The 22392-nt window shown below is 40.3% G+C and overlaps 2 protein-coding genes across 2 annotated transcripts; one reads left to right on the top strand and one right to left on the bottom strand.

Moving 5' to 3' along the window:
- The first annotated feature begins 560 nt into the window (after positions 1–560).
- On the top strand, positions 561–9627 carry LOC134674948 (apolipoprotein D-like). Its single transcript, XM_063533106.1, has 6 exons — positions 561–849; positions 6115–6269; positions 6443–6510; positions 6681–6832; positions 7124–7301; positions 8860–9627. The coding sequence occupies exons 1-6, from the start codon at positions 733–735 to the stop codon at positions 8991–8993; spliced, it is 804 nt and encodes a 267-aa protein (XP_063389176.1). The 5' UTR covers positions 561–732; the 3' UTR covers positions 8994–9627.
- A 652-nt stretch (positions 9628–10279) lies between these two features.
- LOC134674391 (asparagine--tRNA ligase, cytoplasmic) lies at positions 10280–22046 on the bottom strand. The gene is made up of 10 exons (XM_063532461.1): positions 21895–22046; positions 21469–21816; positions 20729–20949; positions 18139–18257; positions 17295–17468; positions 16357–16485; positions 13693–13837; positions 13170–13274; positions 11691–11901; positions 10280–11352 (listed from the first exon to the last, which is right to left on the bottom strand). Exons 1-10 carry the CDS (start codon positions 21926–21928, stop codon positions 11168–11170), a joined length of 1671 nt encoding a protein of 556 aa, XP_063388531.1. The 5' UTR covers positions 21929–22046; the 3' UTR covers positions 10280–11167.
- Between the last annotated feature and the right edge of the window lie 346 nt (positions 22047–22392).

The raw sequence follows: 22392 nt of genomic DNA on the forward strand, positions 1-22392 counted from the left end.
CTGCTTCTGTCGTTACGTGGTCGCTATTGTTAATATATCAGCTTAATAGCTGGTTAGATTAGGTTAGGTTATTGGTGGTGGTCGCTATTGTTATCAGCTCAATAGCTGGTTAGGTTAGATAGTAGAGCATTGTCTTTAACCTATCTTTTGGCAAACAATCTTTGCAGATAAGCAGTAGGATTTAATTGGTCGCAGATCTCTACAATCCTTGTGGTCCAACAAAAATAGTCGAGAAATGTTGCATTCTCTGTTAAGAATATTTGCAAAGCCCATTTTACCTCAGGTCCGTTTACCTTTACTTAAATTGTGTGTAATATTTTAGCAGTTGGTCACAGTTACGTTACGGGCGACAAACCAATAAGCCTACTAACGTTCTAAGAAACTCACATTCATGCTATGGACCGTTTAACTTAATTAAAACAAAAACAACACCTAAGGAAATAACTAAAATAAAATCAATTTTCCAGAACTAGTTTAGCACATTCGTGGTTTTGCACGCACTCTGAGTGAGGTCGGTTTAAATGACCGTAGAGCGACCGATCCAGTCAGTCAGTTACGCCGGCTCGCGATCGTCGTATGTTTCGAACGTTCGGAAATCGAATTTCGAAGACATTACTCGGTCTTCTCCGGCTGTGATCGTCATATGTTTTAGACCGTTTTTAATTTGAATTTCGAAGACGCTTGACCGTTCTGTAGAGTTGTAAAATAGTTGAATTCGGTGTGGTTGTAAGAATGAAGATGTATTGGGGATTGTTGGTGGTAGCTCTGTGTGGTGGTGCGGCGGCTCATACGATGCACTTGGGGAAATGTCCCGTCGTCGAGCCTATGCCAGGATTTGAAATGAACAAGGTCAGTTCAGTACCTAGTTACTAGTAGGGCATTTCCATTTAAAGTTGTACCATGACTCACTTGACGAGTTGAAAATATAATTTGGATTATTTGGTACTTTTTTATGTGATTTTAGGAGTAAATATATTCTAGTTTACGAAACACAAAAGAGAATCGTTATATTTTTAGCATAAACCAGTTAAAATTAATTTTTAATAGGATGAGGGAGGTTTTTTGCGGTCCGTTTGGTTACAAATGGTTATTGAAATAGTCAATAAAAGACATACTTGAAGCAAATGTTTTTATGTTTAAAGCATAATAATGTTAATAAACAACCTAAAAACAATCATCATTTACCAATTTAGAACAAACATTTTTCATAAAAGGAAATTTTAGGTGGTTTGGTTACGAGGTGGCCCCAAATCGTACGATATTTTTAGGTTTATTAAATAGTTATTGGCATTACTGCCATGTGACGAATAACAATAATTAGAATTACCAAAACTAAAGATTATTGTCAAAAAAATTAAATAATTTAGCTTATAAACTTTGAATAAACAATAAAAAATACTTTTGAAATCAAGGGGACATTTCCAAATGGACACTCATGTACCTTAATGGACAAAGTAAAGACGAGATCACAATAATCAAAAATTTACACAAATACTCAGTGATTAAAAAAAGGACTACAAAATATGTACCAAAATCAGTAGATAAGGTTTTAAACATAAGAAACTCAATATTACTTAATAAAATATGACTTATTAATTGCATATGAATTAAATAAGTATAGACAAAGTCACGGTAAAAACTATACATACTCAATGTGCGTGCGACTTTACCGTGTCCGTTTGGTTACATTTTTCTAGTCCGGCTATATGTTACGCTTCAAATTGTAACCAAAAGGACGTAACGATTTGTCTGATCCAGAATTAAATCTATTCAAAATAATACAAAACTAACCGCAATGTTCAACTTATGTGCTTGATAAATAACTATATGAAACATGGTTTTATTTAATATTAACAGTGTTTTAGTTACTTAAGGTTCAAGCTGCATAAACAGTTGAACAAAACGGACAAAACATTGAGTAAAATTACCGGTCACACACCAGCCCGCCTTGGAGGTTGCGAATTGACTGTTATAAATCAAATTTGACGTTTAAACAAGCTTTATCTATGGTCACAGGGTTTCCAGGATGAAAAAAAACCTAAAATGTTGGTAAAAAGTATTTCACTAAGTAGCGAAAACTGCGTAACCAACCTGGACTATGTCCGTTTCACCATTTCGCGGGGACAACGTTTTTATCGAAATTAAACCCTATTATTGGTGTTTTTAAAGCTCTTTTTCATCAATAACACATTTTTCAACATTTAAACTATGCCAGGAATGCATTACTTGGTGTTGCCTTCATAGAAAAAATATGTGTAAAAGTCCATCAAAAATTGAAGTCTGTGAAGGGGACAGTACTACAGAGTGATTTTATCATATCTAAAAACCTGATTTTAAGTAAGAAAAAAGTGATTTATTGTGCATTAAACTTGTAATAAATGATGTGTCTATATAATATATTTCAATAAAAAACATCATTTGCCTAGTTAATAAATTCGTCTTAAGAGTAAAACGCAAAAAATGTAAGGGGACATGCGAAAAACTCGAGGGTACAACTTTAAATAGAAATGCCCAGTAGCTAAGTAAAACTTAGTTTATGTAAACTGTCGTGCTAAAAATGATAAGACATATATAAATATCAAGGTAAATAAAACATGGATGACTTACATATTGTTACTTATGCTGATTTTAATAACTATGTGTTAAAACGATAGTTACCTAACCCTGCTTTGTACATTAAAGAGAATATACCTATATAACTCAATTAACTGGTGAATTCCTATGATGTTTAAGTGAATAAAATGTTATGTTAAACTGCCGCTCAGCACCGTTAAAAAAATGGGTACTTAGGTATATTTACCAACTTATTCTTAGAAATCGAGAACAACATACGTACCTACTTTATCGGAGAGTGAATGTCAATGACACGGTAAATACAGCAATCTATAAAATTCAATAGGTATCTATTGTGTGATAAATGTGAAACACTAACAAAAAGCTTTAACTGGGTTATACACACTTTATAGCAAAATTGTTCGCGCCTTTCCTGTAGACATATATCGCAAATTTAAGGGAATCTAAAACTAATTTTTACGCGGCACCTTTACAAGTGGGAATTAATTTTTTCAGTACTTGATACTGACACAGGAGAACAACCGGACATTCGAAAGTATTATTTTGCAAGCTGAAAACGGAGGTCTTACCTCCGCTCGGTCAATTAAAAATAAAAATTTCCCTTTAATTAGGTCAGGATCAGGATCGAGTCTGCAAACCAAAACTCGCATGTGGCTTTGCGTCTCTTTAAATTCATCAACCATAATTAATACTTAATTTTTAAGGATTTTAAGGTAAATATTAACGACCACTCAAAATAACATTCATGATTTCTAATAGGTACCTACAGTTAATTGACTCTTTTTAAAGTTTATCGACCCGACATTAAATATCGAAATTAGTAAAGCATCTAAAAACAATTTCGAGAGTGAAAGTAGTTTAAAAGACAGTCGTCGTTATTTTAATCTTAGGTACTCAAGTGTGGTTAGTACATTATCTTGACTTAACAGTTTCCAAGAACGTAAAAGTTATTTAAGACGAAGTTAACGGCACCGATCTGAGTCATTTCTTATCTGGACCAAAGTGACACTAAGGTCAAGTTTGCTTTGTGTGTTATCAATACACGTTTCTCTCTATCTGTCGATTCATTTCAATACATCTATTATTCAGAACAGTTTGAATTTAGACGTGTCTTATTGATCGGGTGCATAAAGAATGCATTTTCTGAGCTAAAATATTTAATATGCAAGTTAAAGCTCTTTATACGAACTTAAGATAATAATGTGGGTCATATCATCATGTCACTGTGAAAACTTGTCAAAAAACAATTTAAGGCACAGTATGGACCTATAAGTTACTTTATGGCTTACTATAGGCGCTAGTGCTGCACTCTGGCGGCAGAACGTTGCAGTAATATCCCCTATTTCACTAGTTTTCCTCGTGGGCTGTTTAAAAAACACAATAACAAACGATCACTGATATCTTTAGGCGCGTAACCTTTGACTCAAGTAGTTTCCAAGATGTAGTTTATCAGCAAACTATTAGATTAGTTACCTACTCGGTGGAACAAAAACATCAGAAGGAAAAAATTACAAGTTTGCGCATCGATAGAATACTTGTCAAAACAAAAATGAGTAGGTATATTTTGGCATAACGGCGCAGAAAATCGTCCCAAATTTCGTTTTTATCGTTCACTGACCTCGTGTATGTTATGTATGTCTTAAAAGATAGGTACGTTTTGCATATCGTCAATATTAGTAATATTAGTTGATGACTCATTCTTGTTTATGTACCTACATATTTCTGAGTATGCTTGTCATAGCACTTAGCTTATCGCTTTAAAAACGCTAATAATGAAAGTTAGGTGTCAACGAGTACTTAATATATATAAAAAAAACCGGCCAAGTGCGAGTCGGACTCGCACACGAAGGGTTCCGTACCATTATCTATAAAAACGGTCACCCATCCAAGTACTGAACCCGCCCGACGTTGCTTAACTTCGGTCAAAAATCACGTTTGTTGTATGGGAGCCCCACTTAAATCTTTATTTTATTCTGTTTTTAGTATTTTTTGTTATAGCGGCAACAGAAATACATCGTCTGTGAAAATGTCAGCTGTCTAGCTATCACAGATCACGAGATACAGCCTGGTGACAGACGGACGGACGGACGGACGAACGGACAGCGGAGTCTTAGTAATAGGGACCCGTTTTACCCTTTGGGTGGGGAACCCTAAAAACACCATGTTGCTAATATAAGCATGGACTTATATTCGTTAAGACGGTCCAACTGCGAAGTGGGCCAGTTAGTATGTGCACATTTTCGTTGGTGCGCAGTGTGCGCATGTTCGCTCGGCATTAAGTAAGTACGAGTATAAGGCGATCGTGCAGTGCAATCGAAATCGAAGTCTTTTTTCTCTTTGAAATATTCATTTTCTGTTGTATTGTGACTTGCTCGTAATGAATACAAACAGCAACACTCCTAACTGCACATCGGTGGACCTTATTATAAAAGGCATAAGGTCCACCCATCTACAGTTGACAGTGTGGGCGATGGTACCATTGTTTCATTTGCAAAGCGCATTGTTTGAGTTTGAACCACTGTTATAGTGTTCAGACTCCTGACCGTGTCTCTTTATGAACGTGTTTTTTTAATGTTTACGTAGTTCATCATCATCATCATCATCTCAGCCATAAGACGTCCACTGCTGAACATAGGCCTCCCCCTTGGACCTCCATAGGTACGTGTCGGTTGGAAGCGACCCGCATCCAGCGTCTTCCGGCGATCTTAAGAAGTTCGTCTGTCCAGCTTGTGGGTGGACATCCTATTACGCTGCGCTTGCTAGTCCGTGGTCTCCACTCGAGCACTTTTCGACCCCATCGGCCATCTTCTCTGCGTGCAATGTGGTCTGCCCATTGCCACTTCAGCTTGCTAATCCGGTGACGTAGCCGTAGCCGTAGGCGACGGTGGCGATGTTTACGTAGTTGTTTTATCCGAAATTATCAGGATTGGATTTTTGCTAGAAGTAAGCCACTGTCAATGGGTCAAGCTCCGACTTACTTAGGGTCTGCAGGTAATAGGTTTAGGTTACCTACACGAGTACACTACTGATATCTCAGAGGGGATCCCATGCAGGCCTATCATTTATATATAAAATTGAAAAATACTTATACTTATATAAATATTTTACTGGAACTTGAATTTGGACCATATAAGTTACAAGTTGCGGACTAAAGGATGACTCACGTTAAACTGGGCCGTGTCGGGGCCGGATCATCGTTTTCTATGGAAAGCGTCACGTGATCGCCTGTCATGTCGTAGGAAAATAAGCGCCGGAAGCTCTGGCCCGGACACGGCCCGGTCTAACATGACTCATCCTTTAAGTTAAGTTTTATAGCTCCTCTACACGATGGGCCAACGTCGGCCACTCCAAGGGACGCAGCCATGCGGTAGAATGAGATAGCAATATCACTTGCTCCCTCTAACGCATAAATGCGTCCCTTGGAGTGACCGGCGTTGGCCCATCGTGTAGACGAGCCATTACGGCATGCTTGTTTGCCATCAACGTAGTACTTATAAAAATCCGTGAAAAAGACAGAAAATGACTTACCTCTTGTTTCAGCTCCTCGGCGTATGGTACGTCATTCAGAAGACCTCGACCGGCTCCAGCTGCATCACGTACAACTTCACCAGGACCTCGGAGCCCGGCACTTACGAGATCGAGCAGGTCTCGCAGCATCTCGTGCTGGGGCTGACGCCGTTGAAACACGACTACAGGTTAGTTTTAGTCCTGAACTACATCAGATATTGTTATGCCGCTTTCCCAAAAGAAGCTGACTTAAAGGTCTCCTTTCTCAGGCACTAACAGTGCGAGCAGTGTTTACGACGGCCGTGCTTGATTATTTAAATGTTAGTATGTCTCACGGCAGATTAAATTCGATTATTTTCAGATACACTGGCGTGCTCACCGTGCCCGACCCTGCGGTGCCAGCGCGGATGAAAGTGCGCTTCCCCCTCAGTAAGTGCTGTGTTATTTGTATTGATTATTATCACTAACAATAAGAAGTTTTTGCAAAAATTTCATTTTTGGTACAAGCTTTTCTCGCTGAGTGTAGGTAGGTACTTTTCTCACCACAGGCATTTAGTATTAGTACTCAGTTTCAGCAATTAACTTAATATTGTTTGCAGGCGTGGCCGGGTCCGCGAGCTACGTGGTCCTCGCAACGGATTACGATACGTACGCCGCCATATTCACATGCCAGAGCATACTGTTCGGCCACCGACGGTCAGCCACCATCCTCTCGCGCACCAAGGAGCTGGACAGAATCTACGTTGATAAGGTTAGTGTAATGTTATACCTATACTCCTTTCTATACCCATTACATGTGTTGCCAACGTACAACTGGACCAAATCATCCGTCATAGCCTCCAAAATGACCCAGACAGCCTTTAAAACTAACTCACCACGTTCTATGCGAGTTTGATCACGACTACAATTTGAACACTTCCCTTTGTACCTAATATTCTCGCCCTCAGGGGCGGCGTTTTCTTAATAAAATACAAGCTAATACAATCTCAAGGCGGAGCCGATAAACCATTTAATTTTCTGAAATAATTTACGTTGTCCACAGTTGCGCACCAAACTGTCCTCTTTCAACGTGAGCCCGTACGACCTGTCCATCATCTCGCAGTCCAACTGTCCGAAGCACGTCAACGGGACGACGGAAGGCGTCAACATCAACATCGAACCTGACACGTTCTCGTCACATAACATCGGAGAAGCTGTGCGGAAGACTGGTGGCGTCATAGGTAACATATAACCCTTGTTAGTCACCATCACCTTGAATGCAAACTGTTCGAATCACGTCAACGGGACGACGGAAGGTGTCAATATCAACATCGAACCTGGCACGTTCTCGTCACATAACATCGGGGAAGCTGTGCGGAAGACTGGCGGCGTCATAGGTAAAATATAACTCTGCAGGCACAGTTATGTTGATAGCAAACTGTTCGAAGCACGTCAACGGGACGACGGAAGGCGTCAACATCAACATGGAACCTGGCACGTTCTCGTCACATAACATCGGAGAAGCTGTGCGGAAGACTGGCGGCGTCATAGGTAAAATATACTTAAGTCTTGTTAGTCACCATCACCTTGCAGAAAAACTAAGCACGTTAACTGCGAGATTGTAGGAGTCAACATAACCATCGAGCCTGAAACTAAACCTTTGTTCTCGTTATACTCAACATCGGCAAGGCGCAAGGCTGTAGGTAGCGAAGACTGTTAGGTATAGATAAAATATAAGATTGATGAAAATCATTCATTAGATGACCAGGCTACCACATAAAACAGCCGAATCTGTTTCTAAGAAATAAGCACCTGAGCCACCTGAGCTTATCGTGATAATAATATTTAAGTAGGTAACCCTAACCCATCAGTCTTTTTAGTGTGATCCATTTCCGTCAAGCTATATTAAATAGGTAGGTACAATAGGAGACTATCTGTTCTGTTATCTAAATGCTCACCTTAAAAGCTCATTCGATTTCAAACTCTATTGCCTTAGCAATACGATTCGTATAGTAGATGGTAAACCAGTTCAATACTCTATACAACAACCAATCCATTCCTCTTGCGCTTTGTGTCATGTGCTCAGACCTTCGAGCAACACCGGCTTCCGACACATCGGGCTCAGACTTATTTACAGTGTGAATCACACCGTGCCAAATGTATAGACACTTTACTATTGTGACTCGTCACGCACGAGATTACAAATCTAAGCGTGATTCAAAGTATTTCCTGGTTTGTATAATCTTCATTTCCATATTTGGTAGATAATTAATGATGTTCAGCAGGCCTATTATGGGTGGCTTTATCCACGTGACAAAATATCCGTCACTTTTTAACAGCGCGATGGAAAGTGACGGATACCATTTTATCACGCTGTCACGTAGACAAGAACAACCATACCTATCCGTAGGTACAGTCAACGGTAAAAATATGGGTGTACAAATCATTTCAAAAATATGTCCCATAACTCTTTAATGTCAGTGAATTAAGAACTATGGGACATATTTTTGAGTAAGTTGTCTACACCCATATTTTTACCGTTGACTGTACAGTAGTCTATTCTACAGCGTAACATCCGACATAGGTTCCATTAAATTCAATAGGTACATTAAGGCAGCACACCAAATGCTACGACAAGTATGTTGCTTTGCGATGCTTCATTCTAAAGCATAAGTACTTAAATACTTACCTAGATTTATTGGTATATATATGCTATCAGAGTCGCTCTACCGGAGACCTGTGATCCTAGAAGATAATGGTCAGACTTCCTCGTCCTTAAGATATTGTTTACCGTTTCAGCCGACGGCGTGGAATACGTAGTGGAAGCCGGCAAGAAGGTATACCACAAAGTGGCGAGCAGCAAGGAGGATTTGACCGAGCCGCCCGCCGGCGGCGCGAGGAATTACGACGCCGACGCCGAGTGGATGCCTTGAAGGCACACTTAAACTAATGTATAGACAGAAACTAAAAAAATGACGTTCTAAAATTGGAAGGGCATTCTAGAAAAGTGTCGGGTACAGTCAGCAGCAGAAGTTGATAAGCGGGCGAGGCGTTCAAAATGATCTTGCCGCGACCACGGAATAACTAATAGTACCGCGACTCTAGCGAGCGAGCGTGTCAAGGTAATTTTGAACAGGCGAGCCTGCTTAGCAACTTTTGCTGCTGACTGTACCTACCTATTTTTACGTATTGGTACCAACGTGACGTTTTTTTAAAGCTTCTGATATGTCTACTCACCCGTTAAGAAAACCGAGTAGGTGTCATACATCTAGTTTTAACTAAATACAGTAAATACTCAATATTTTAATTTTTAAGCCATTCAGATGTGCCTCATAGTTACATTGTACCTATATTTGAACGAACATAATAAGGTGAATGTGGGGCAGACTGGTTTTTGTAGACGGTCTTGTCCACATTGGCCTTACGGTTGTTTACCTTACGGTACTGAGACCAAAGAACCACGTGGAAAATAAGCAGTATCAAGAATATCACAGAAGACATATTTAACTACTTAGTGACATTATTTTTATACTATTTTTTTGTGAAGAATAAAGAGTGAAAACTAAATGGCGTTTTTTAGTGTGACATATATCATGTGACCGTTTCAATCGGATAGAGCAATCGTATAGTCGCCTTCAGATACAACGGAGCGTCCCAGATGCTCAAAAATATCTGAACACGCACTTTAACGCCTTCATAATAGAGCAGCGGTCGGCAACCTTTTAGCAGCCAAGGGCCACATAGTTAAAGAAGTTGACGCGGGCCGCACTTTGTTAATATTACTTATATTATGACTTTGTCAGACATTGTCATTTGTCAATATTACATACAAAATTGTCAGGGAGGCTCGCGGGCCGCAAGTGAAGGGTTCGCGGGCCGCCTGTTGCCGACCACTGCAATAGAGGATTGAAGATTTAAAAAAGTCTTATTCAGATATATACTTGTGACGTGCTCCATACTACATGGACATATTATAGCCTTACATTAACCTTTTCGACGCCGTGTTAAAGGTGGTTTGACTTTCATACAAAATTTCACACATGTCACGCGGACGCCACGTCACCGAAGTGTCAAAACTGAAATTGAACTTTATGCATATGCACGTAGGTCTATGTTGTTCTGTGGTTTGTGACCGAGTTATTGGCGTTGAACCTGCGGTGCGGATATATCGGTAATTGACGTCCAAAAGGTTAAAATAAACCCTGAATAAATAAAACACTTTGTAACTTAGTAAAACAAGCTGTATTTACCTTTAATACATTCTGTTATTATCAAACTCTTCATAAAACACTTTCAGATATTATTTCCAATACCTATCTTAATCATAACACAAAAATGCTAACAATATCTAGTCTTAAATCAACACAAGAAATGCCATGACCAGTTCCACTTCATTAATGAAGCTTGACTTTGAAATAAGAACTCTACAGTACTTACATTAGGGTTCATATTCCAAAAAATGTTTTGTATCATATAATTAGATTTACCTTCTGACTCTAGAACTAGCAACAGTAGAAAAGTGCAAAATAAATAAATAGCATTTATGTATAAACAATATTTAAGACGATAAAATGCAAAAACACTGGAACAGTTTAATTTTAAACAAACAACACTGGCTATTACACGGGTAGACTGAAGTAACCGTTCATAAAGATTCGATAGAACGATTCATAGCTAATTTCAGGCCAGTAACGCGTTTATGAATATGCCATTAGACTAAACTGAAAATCGTGATTCAAGACCAAAAAAAGTAAGACAGTGTTGCCATTTTTTACTAGCGCGTCTTGTATTTATACTTTCACTTTGTAATGTCTAACTAAGTAAATAAAAGCACTTTTTCTAAATTATAGGAGTCAAATTACTAATAAATAAATTATCTTAGCGTGTTTATTTAAAAACAAAATTATATTATTGTTTTACAAACAATGTATTGCAGTGGCAAAATTCCTCCAGGTCTGTTTCTTAAGTATGTTAAGTACACTACATTGTACTAAAAATTCATTTGTATTATGTGACCGTTTGTGTTCTAAATAAAATAAAAAAAAATTGTCTTACATTTTTTGGTCTCGAAGTACGATTTTCAGTTTAGTGACATTTATAGTGGTATCTAGGGAGTGCAGCGCTCGAGGAAGCGCGGGTAGAGGCAGACCTCGCGGATGTGGTAGCGGTCGAGCAGCCAGCACAGGAAGCGCTCCAGCCCCAGCCCGTAGCCCCCGTGCGGGGTGGAGCCGAACTTGCGCTGGTCCGTGTACCAGTAGTACGGGGACGGGTCGATGCCCTCGCGCTTGTAGCCTGTGGACAAGTGGCGTATTAGAACAGCAAACGGAGAAACACTGAGACACGTGTAATATAGAGAATAGCGAATGATAGTAACAGTATTGGCATTTCGAACGCGTGTTCACTAGCTCCAGGGCCGGCAATCTCAGTTAGTAGTTCAGGGCACACTTGCAGGTAGTCCCCCCCATGGGGCCGCCTACGATCGCGCCGATGCCGGACGCGAGCACATGTAGTCACAGCTAGAACGTCGACCCACCTTCCATGAGCTGGTCATAGTCCCCCTCATGGGACCACCAAAGATCACGCCAACGCCGGGAGCACATCCTGTAGTCACAGCTAAAACGTAGACCCACCTTCCATGAGCTGATCGTAGTCCCAGGACCTCATGGAGCCGCCGACGATCTCCCCCACGCCCGGCATGAGCACGTCCACGGACTCCGTGAGGCGCGGGTCGTCCGCGCAGCGCTGCATGTAGAACGACTTGATCTCGGCAGGGAAGCTGTGCAGTAGTATAGGGACGCCTATCGCGTCGGTCATCTTGCGCTCGGGCTGCTCGGGGATGTCCTGCGGATGATAAGTTTTAGTTTATAACCATAGAAGGTAGCATCCTATAGAAGTGGTATACGCGTGCCTGCATGAGGGACAAAACATACGTAATGCGACGCTATGATTGGTCGAATATATTTGTTGCCCACCATAATCCATACTAAATTTATGGTGGGGAACAAAAAATATGTGAGACTGACAAGGACAAACAATAATAGCGCTTTCACTGCTACTCCTACTGAAAGATACATAACACTATCCCGTTCTGTCAGTTATCCCCACTCATGCCCAATCCAGTTTAATACTAGATTCATGTTTGTAACAAAGACTTATAGATTTTATAACACGTAAGAGATGAAAAGATCTTGCTTTCGAGTTTGATAGTTGCAAATGCTGGAGATATACGTTCGCCTTATGAACACACACGCACATACATCATACATAACTGATTTGTTCAACGTGATAGTTTCTTTTTTCAGCATTAGAAAGAAGGTAAGCGATTTTGGCATGTCTTCTAATTGAAAAACGCTTTTTAAAAATCAATAACTATTACTTATGAAAGCAGAAGAATATAAATGATCGTATTAGATTCATAATTGTTACACATTTGCCGTGACTTATTTTTAAAACGTGATTTTCAATAAAAGAAACACATCAAGATTGTTTGACAACCAGGGTGACTTTATTATATACCTAACTATCGACCCGCCCCGGCTTCGCACGGGTTAATAAGGTGTAGTGATGTACAGTCGCCATCAGATATATCGGAGCGGTCAAGGCGCTCACAAATATCTGAATACGCCTCTATTGTCAGGGCGTTAGAGTGCGTGTTCAGATATTGTGAACACCTTGGCCGCTCCGATATATCTGATGGCGACTGTACATATATATATGTAACGTTCCACAGAAAAAGGTACCTTATGGCGGCCGGCGCTTACGTCGCATAGCGCCGCAATAATATTAGAGCGGCGTTAATAATAGCGTATGCGCCAACCGCCATAAGGTACCTTTACCCGTGGGACGTCACATATAAGGTTATAAACGTTATTAATTTCAGTTCGGCTACCATCAGTTTGGCATTGACATAAACGCTATCGTGAACGTAATTTACTTTCTATGCATCTCGCTCATACTGACATATTAGTGCGACGAGAGATATAAAAAGTGATGGTAGCCGTACAGTTAAACATACTTTCCGATTTCTACACTTCAAATACGCTGCCATGAATATGTAAGCAGATTACATTAGGTCACTATTACAGATAATCTAACCGTAAGAAACTTACATCTCCGAACTCGTAGAAGGAGCCATCGTCCTTGGTGATGTTGTGCTGTTTGAGGTACTCCAGAGCCTCGGTGTACGCCATCCTCTTGAACGGCCTTTGGGGCCTCTGTAATATAAAATATACACGTTGGTATTCAGATGATATTACGCAGTACGCACATCCACCCTTCAATGATCTGGGTCTTGCTATATCTTAGCCGCTTTTTTTACAGCAGGGTCAATTTGGGGTTAGAAAAATATCACGAATGACCACAAGTTATTATATTTTTTTGCGGAAAAAACAACAAAACGAAATCCAAGAGGTGTATGTGAAATAGCCCACTTGGGCTAACGTGGGACTATAGCCCAATCCCTCTCGTGCATGACGCCTGTGCCCGACATTAAGATGCATGGCTGTGTGTGTGTGTGTGTGTGTGCGCGCGCGTGCGTGCGTGCGTGTGCGCGTGGGTGTGTGTGTGTGTAGGTGTGTGTGTATGTGTAGATTTGCGTGTGCGTGTGTGTGTGTGTGTGTGTGTGTGACTGACCTTGAAGTTGGGGTTGAGCTCGTGGACGAGATGCGCATCGGGCGAGGCAAGCACGCGGTCGACTACATCGACCACCAAGTCTTCCAGGCGGTCCAACAAGTCTTCGAATGTGATGAACGGGCATTCTGCTTCCACGTGGCTGTATCTGTGTCATGATAACCATAAATAAACAAACATAAATAAACAATAACCATGCTGTTATGATACAATATAACACAATACAAATCCTCTTTATTGCCCAACCTCAAAAAACGTTTACAGAGAAACACACATAATTAGGGCTTCCAAAAACCGGACTTCATTCAATACCGGTATAAAGACCGAAACTGTCTTCATAAATACTGGGATCCCGGTAAGTAAGTAAGTAAGTAAGTAAATATTCTTTATTGCACCAATAACCATACATCTTACATACATGTAAAATTACAAAGAAATTTTAGTGTTACAATAGAACCCGGTAACAACAGGCGGTCTTATCGCTAAAAAGCGATCTCTTCCAGACAACCTTTGGGTAGCAGGAAATGTGTAACTCAAACAAAAGTCAACAGGTAATGCACGGAGTGAAATATGGAGACTATTAAACACAAACACACATATTACATACTACTTATACAACTATTACAACAAAACCGAATACACAAATAAATATACAATATACATAATATATATTTTATACTTACATATATACAATATATAAAATGGCAACTTAAGGCAGAGATAAAAAGTATACTTTCAGCTGATTTTTGAAAATGGGGAGAGATTTAGCTAATCTTAATTCTACTGGCAAAGCATTCCACAACCGAACAGCCCGGAAGGTAAACGAGGAGTTATAAAATTTTGAAGTAGATGAAGGAGGAGCAAGAATATGAGTCCGAGAACATCGGATAGAAGAGAGATACTTGAAACGCTCTTTGAGATAAGGTGGTGTAGCGGGGTTAAAGAGAATGCCATAGAGAAGGGCGAGGACATGAGAGTCACGGCGAAGTCGAATAGGAAGCCACTTGAGCTGAGAACGGAATTGTGACACATGGTCATATTTGCGCAGGCCAAATATAAACCTTATGCAGAGATCCCGATCTCTCTCTCTCGATGCAGAGATCTGGGATCCCGGTATTGACTATGAATCGCTTAATATTTTGAAAATACCGGAATCCCGGTATTGCATTTCAAAAAATCCGGTATTGAAAAATGCGTTTAAACAAATGGGATCCGGGTATTGGAAGCCCTCGAATGTGATGAACTCCAAATTCTTGAGTGCCCTTGTAGCCCTTGTAGATATTCATGTATTGCGGTATTATAATACATTAATATTAGGAAATATTAGGAGTTACACAACAACTTTGCCCACTTGTGAAACAAATAGCTATTTTAGCGTAAATTATTTACACTTACTCAGCAAGATGGCGTCTAGTGCGAGACTGCTCCGCGCGGTAAGACTGCGCGATACAGTACACATCTCCTAACGCCGGCAGGCAAGTTTCCAGGTGCAGTAGCGAACTTTGAAACTATTTACACTTACTCAGCAAGATGACGTCTAGTGCGAGACTGCTCCGCACGGTAAGACTGCGCGATGCAGTACACATCTCCTAACGCCGGCAGGCAAGTTTCCAGGTGCAGTAGCGAACTTTGAAATTATTTACACTTACTCAGCAAGATGGCGTCTAGTGCGAGACTGCTCCGCGCGGTAAGACTGCGCGATACAGTACACATCTCCTAACGCCGGCAGGCAAGTTTCCAGGTGCAGTAGCGAACTTTGAAACTATTTACACTTACTCAGCAAGATGACGTCTAGTGCGAGACTACTCCGCACGGTAAGACTGCGCGATGCAGTACACATCTCCTAACGCCGGCAGGCAAGTTTCCAGGTGCAGTAGCGAACTTTGAAATTATTTACACTTACTCAGCAAGATGACGTCTAGTGCGAGACTGCTCCGCGCGGTAAGACTGCGCGATGCAGTACACATCTCCTAACGCCGGCAGGCAAGTTTCCAGGTACAGTAGCGAACTTTGAAATTATTTATACTTACTCAGCACGATGACGTCTAGTGCGAGACTGCTCCGCGGGGTAAGACTGCGCGATGCAGTACACATCTCCTAACGCCGGCAGGCACGTTTCCAGGTACAGTTGCGAACTTTGAAATTATTTATACTTACTCAGCAAGATGGCGTCTAGTGCGAGACTGTTCCGCGCGGTAAGACTGCGCGATGCAGTACACATCTTCTAACGCCGGCAGGCAAGTATCCAGGTACAGCAGCGAATGTTGAAATTATTTATATTTACTCAGCAAGATGGCGTCTAGTGCGAGACTGCTCCGCGCGGTAAGACTGTGCGATGCAGTACACGTCCCCTAACGCCGGCAGGCAAGTTTCCAGGTACGGTAGCGAACTTTGAAATTATTTATACTTACTCAGCAAGATGGCGTCTAGTGCGAAACTGCTCTGCGCGGTAAGACTGCGCGATGCAGTACACGTCCCCTAACGCCGGCAGGCAAGTTTCCAGGTACAGTAGCGAACTTTGAAATTATTTATACTTACTCAGCAAGATGACGTCTAGTGCGAGACTGCTCCGCGCGGTAAGATTGCGCGATGCAGTATACACATCTCCTAACGCCGGCAGGCAAGTTTCCAGGTACAGTTGCGAACTTTGAAATTATTTATTCTTACTCAGCAAGATGACGTCTAGTGCGAGACTGCTCCGCGCGGTAAGACTGCGCGATGCAGTACACATCTCCTAACGCCGGCAGGCAAGTTTCCAGGTACAGTTGCGAGCTCTGAGTCAGGTATGCTTCCTCGCTGCAATAACAAACACATATTGTTTATAAGGTGTTTAGACACATTGAACCATGGGGCTATTTATAAATTACGTCTGTTCTGGGGGGGGGGGTCGGATGATGGTAGCATGACGTAGGAAGAAAGGGGGTCATTTTAAGCATGATTTTTGGATGACTTTAGGTGGGGTCAAAAATAGATGACGTAATTCATGGACAGCCCCTATGGATCTGTTTAAAAAAATAAGGTTTAGTCTGTCAAACCATTTAGTTATTCTCGTTTTACAGATTTTCGTTACTTATCACTTGCCTTAAACAGTTGGTAAAGTATTTGCACGGTGGATTTCTAATAGAAGGTTAATTCTTGTTCAATTTTTTATTCATAATACAAATCAGTCGTATGCATCCAAGGATTCAACCAATCTGTAGTCAACAATCCGAATAATAACTTCTTATCTTACCAACCAAATCGAGTGGAGTAGAAATGGTCACAGAAGGCGTAAATGACCGAATCTTCGAAGCCATCTCCATGATCACATGATGAAATGATAACGGAAGACGGCGAGACTCTTCGATGTGATCTCCGTATATAGTATTTGATATATCCTACACCACCACCACCAAAAGACAAGGTTGTGTTTAAAAATCCCCAGAAATCCTACACCAGAGCAGGTGATGCCGCAACAGAAAACTGCGTCACGAATATGTTTTTAGTATTTAAGATTTTTATTATTGTATATAATGTATATTTATATGTTAGTTTGTAAGGTATGTATCTATGGGCCTTAGTAGCCTGAAAATAAATGCTTTGATTGATTGATTGATATAACTCACCCGAAATAGCTGAACTTGAACAGCGTGCTGCCTCCCTCACACTGGGTCTGCACCAGCGTCGGCGGCGTGACCTCCGTGTAGTGGCGCGCGTAGAAATGATCGCGGAAGGCGCGCGTCACAGCCGCGCGGGCACGGAGGATCTTCGATGTGTTTTCACCGCGAATCATTATATGCCTGCAATTATTTATTTAAATTAGTAAGGGCATTTGTAAGTGTGATGAGCGCAGATATTTGTTCCTGAGTCAAGGTTGTTTTCTATGTATTTATATATGATATATACCGTTGTCTGAGTACCCACAAAACAAGCCTTCTTGGGCTTACCGTGGGGCTTAGTCAATTTGTGTAAAAATGTCCTATAATATTTATTTATTAGTAACCTAATTTAGGTGCAGTTCCACCATCGGTTTAAAAAAAAATCGTAGCGCTTTTATAGATCATAATATGGGTGCCCATTTAAATGCGATTAAATTAATGCAATTTGACAAGGCTAGTTCCGGGAACGCAGCAGTTTTAATCCATACTAATATTATAAATGCTAAAGTGTGTCTGTCTATCAGTGGCGGCGCGTCTAGATTGTTCGTAGGCAAGCCGTAGCTGAGTTGCCCTTTCTTCATAAAAAGATAACGGCCCAAGAGCCTGAATATCAGACAAGCCGATGGGAATGGGGTAGAATTGAGAGACTTAATGAATTGCCTGATCACTTTTGAATTTGAATTGACATTTATGCCCAAATTGAATGATTGCTATTACACTTTATTCAGGTGTTATGATAACACTAGCTGCTGTTACTGATTCCACGCAGGCGAAGTCGCGGGCAAAACTAGTAAGCAATAACCAGGGTTACCTGTTATCAAGCTGGACATCGACAAGAGCCTCTTCATTGAGGATGGCATCAGCTCCACCTGGAGGTGCCAGGCCCACCAACTCCCAGTAGTCAGCTGTCAACTCATGCCCGCCCGGAGCCTGTGGGTAGAACAGTTTAATTGGGTGTTGGCAAAAGTTGAGTGTTGGTAATAAAAAAAAAAAATAAAAAAAAAATAAAAAAAAAAAAGCCCTTTATTCATTGTAAAAAGTTTACATAAAAAATTTTAAAATAAAACTAAGACTTATATAATATGTGTTTTACTAATGAATCCCTAGTGGGTAAAGGCCTCCTCCAATGCTGCCCATTTGTCCCTGTCCTGTGCTGTCGCCATCCAGTCTGTGCCGGCTGTTCTTTTTAGGTCTTCATCCCAACGCATTTGTGGTCTGCCCCGGCCTCTTTTGCCAAGTGGACCTCTCCATTTGGTGACTATTAATGTCCATCTCTTATCTGTAAGTCTTGCTGTATGGCCTGCCCACTTCCACTTTAGTCTTTTTGCATAGCTCAAGGCATCTGTTGCTCCTGTTTTTTCTCTTATTTTTGAGTGTCTTATTTTTTCAATTTTTCTTATATTGAGCATGCTTCTTTCTAGCGCCCGTTGACATGTAATGATTTTTCTTTGAGCTTTTGCCGTGAATTTCCAAGTTTGGCTTCCGTATGTCATACATGGCAAGACACTTGAGTTTAGGACTTTAGTTTTAATGGCTATTGGCATGTTACTTTTAAATATACCTTTTAGGCTCCAGTACTTGTTCCATGTTTGTTGTATTCGCCTTTCTATTTCCGTTTCATTATTGTCTTTATTGAAGCTAATGTTCTTTCCTAGGTAGGTATATTTTTCTACATATTCCAGCGTGTTTCCATTTATACTTAGTGGTCTTTTCCAGCTATTTGTCATTGCCTTTGTCTTACTTAGGTTCATTTCTAGTCCTACTTTGATACTCTCTATGTGTAGGGATTCCGTCATGTGATGTAGTTGCGTACATGACTCCGCTATCAACACTAGGTCATCTGCAAATCTTAAATGATTTAAGTAAGTACCTTGTATGTATATTCCTAATTTACTCCATTTTAGCTTGCTGAAGATGGTTTCTAGAATGGCGATGAATATCTTAGGAGACAGTGGGTCTCCTTGCCTTACTCCCCTTTCTATGGGAAAGCTTTGGCCGAGTGACTCTAACTTGATTCTTCCTGAGTTTCTTCTGTATATACTTTTGATGACCTCTATGTATACATCATCCACTCCTTGTTCATTTAAGCTTTCCCATATACTTGTGTGGGTTACGGTATCGAAGGCTTTTCGGTAGTCGATGAAGGCTAGATACAAGGGTCTCCTCTGCTCTTGATATTTTTCTATGATTAATTCAAGTGTGTGTATGTGGTCTATCGTCGAATATCCTTTCCTAAAACCTGCTTGCTCCACCGGTTGTTTGGCTTCTAATACTGTGCTTATTCTTGAGTTGATTATTGATGAAAACAGCTTGTAGAGGCTGGGTAGCAGGCTTATTGGTCGGTAGTTGTTGTAACACTACCGAGTGTTGGTAGCCATAGGTAAAAGCGTGCAACTTTCAATCCGGAGGTTGTGGGTTCAAACCCTGGCTCATACCAATGAATTCTTTGCAACTTAATAATGATAAGTATATCATTCATTTGATAATTACTAGTCGGATTTGGTGAAGAAATCGTGTGACAACCGGACTAATTCCAATAAGACCTATCCTTGGGTTGGAAGGTCAGATGGCAGTCACTTTAATAAATACTAGTGCCTAAGTCTACACCAATTCTTGGGATTATTTGCGAGGCAGCCCCAGGCTCCCATAAGCAATTTTATTGTAAGCATAAATAACATATAAAAAAACCGGGCAAGTGCGAGTCGGACTCGCGCACGAAGGGTTCCGTACCATAATGCAAAAAAAAAACAAAAAAAAGCAAAAAAAAAAAACGGTCACCCATCCAAGTACTGACCACTCCCGACGTTGCTTAACTTTGGTCAAAAATCACGTTTGTTGTATGGGAGCCCCATTTAAATCTTTATTTTATTCTGTTTTTAGTATTTGTTGTTATAGCGGCAACAGAAATACATCATCTGTGAAAATTTCAACTGTCTAGCTATTACGGTTCGTGAGATACAGCCTGGTGACAGACGGACGGACGGACAGCGAAGTCTTAGTAATAGGGTCCCGTTTTACCCTTTGGGTACGGAACCCTAAAAAGAATTATAGCAGTACCCTCTTAATTATTTTTATTACTTATTTTGCAATTATCAGAGCAGAATCTGTAAATTTATTGGGACCATTACAATAAGTCCCGAGCATGATTCCTCTGATATAAATCGTTAAATCAGCAACAGTTCGCTAGTTACTGGTAATCTTATTTCCAATGGCTATTTTAAATAAACTCAAAGGTTAACTGGAAGAGATCCCATTCAGGGATAAGTTCGCCTTTGTTGTATTTAATTGACTCTGTAACGGTGTTTCTTGTGTTTTTATTTCTATGTACAATAAAGTAAATACATACATACATACATAAATAAGTAGAAAAGGTCAGTTAACTGTGTCAAAACGGTACTCACCGTTTTTCCTTCAGGCAACACCTCCAATGTGCCATAAACAATAACTGAAGACTCAGTTGACAACACCAAAGCATTGTAGGTCTGGCAGAGGAGGCCATGGAGCACACACTGCAAGTAGCCCGTACCGTCACGGAGCGTGAGGAACGTCAGGGCTTTGCCTTGTCTTCGTAACCGGTGCACCCAGCCACGGACACAGATACGCTTCCCGCGATGCTCGGGAGCTGAAGGGAGAAATACAAATAAATGACTCAGTGTTTTTCAAACTATTTCATGATGCCCTTAGTCGCGACCTACAGTTTGAAAAATACTGATATCGATGATAATCATTATACAATAAAATGTTACGCAACTTGTTATAAACTAGGGGATTCCCCACTATTGAACTTCCATTTTGTTTAAAAGGAAATTAGTGCAATATGACATAATGCACTATATTGCATCATACAACTAAGGACATGTTGTTTACTGTATGCTATCATAACATAACCTATATTGCACCACATTTTCCAATTCAAACTCAAACAAATCAACTAATTGTCACTACTTTGAAACAAACTCATATCACATCTTGGACTCAGGTCACATCTTGAACTGTCAAACAAAAAAATGTACAGCCTAATTATGTATGAGTCACATATGTTACTGTATTCACCTTTGACTAGCAGTATGTAATATGCATTTTTTTTCAAAGTAGATAGTAATAACATAGAATTAAAAAAACCTCCAGAAAGTTGACTTACTCTCATAAATCTTGACAGTTGTTGCGTTCGGCAAATCCGGGTCGTTCTTAATGACAATTTTCTTTGCTTCTTCCAAGTTCTGCAGTCTCTTCTCATTAGTTTCCTCTTCAAGCTTAGCCTTATCCGCTGCCTTGTGGGCTTCTCTTACCCAGATCTTCTGAATTTTTTTAAGTTGAGACTTGGCAGCTACATCGTAAATTTTTCCTTCCTCTTTAGAGTCAACGTAGATCGTTGGAAAAGGCTCCTTCCCCGCTTGACGCATAGCCTGTAGGATCGTTTTAAACGGCTTTTCTTCAGTACCATTTCCAGATTCATCATTACCTTTCTTATCCGAGGTGAAAATCTCCTCTGTAAAATAATATTAATTACAAATTTTGCATACGTGTATCACCGTGCACTTAGGTTATATGCATTGAAATTACTCACTTAAGGATAACTTTTCAATACCCGCCTGAGCCATTGTGAAAAATTATTATATTGGACTATTTTATCTTATCAACAGTGCCTTAGAATATAATCAATTGAGAAATAAATGCGGTGTGCCGCATTACACCGCACCGCGAATCGAATAACCACAAACCAAAGGGGCAAGAGTCATAGACTATTTGACATTGACACTGACAGTGACACGAGACACGAACACGAACAACTCACGAACTTAGAGAATATAACCAAGTTATATTCTCTAAGCACACGAATGTTGGTTGCAAACAAAAAATGGATTAAAAGCATTATTGAATTTAAAAAGAATCTATATTTTAATAAGATTAATATAATATTATATGTAGACAACTATTCTCTATTAATATTTGAATTGTGTATCTTTAAAAACCGGAACGGACCGATTCCCTACAAGATTGCTTATATTTTTTATATGCTGGTCACATTTCTAGAGACATTTTCGGAGATGGATTTGAATGAAAA

This window comes from Cydia fagiglandana, chromosome 20, assembly GCF_963556715.1.
Source record: "Cydia fagiglandana chromosome 20, ilCydFagi1.1, whole genome shotgun sequence".
NCBI classification, from domain to species: domain Eukaryota; kingdom Metazoa; phylum Arthropoda; class Insecta; order Lepidoptera; family Tortricidae; genus Cydia; species Cydia fagiglandana.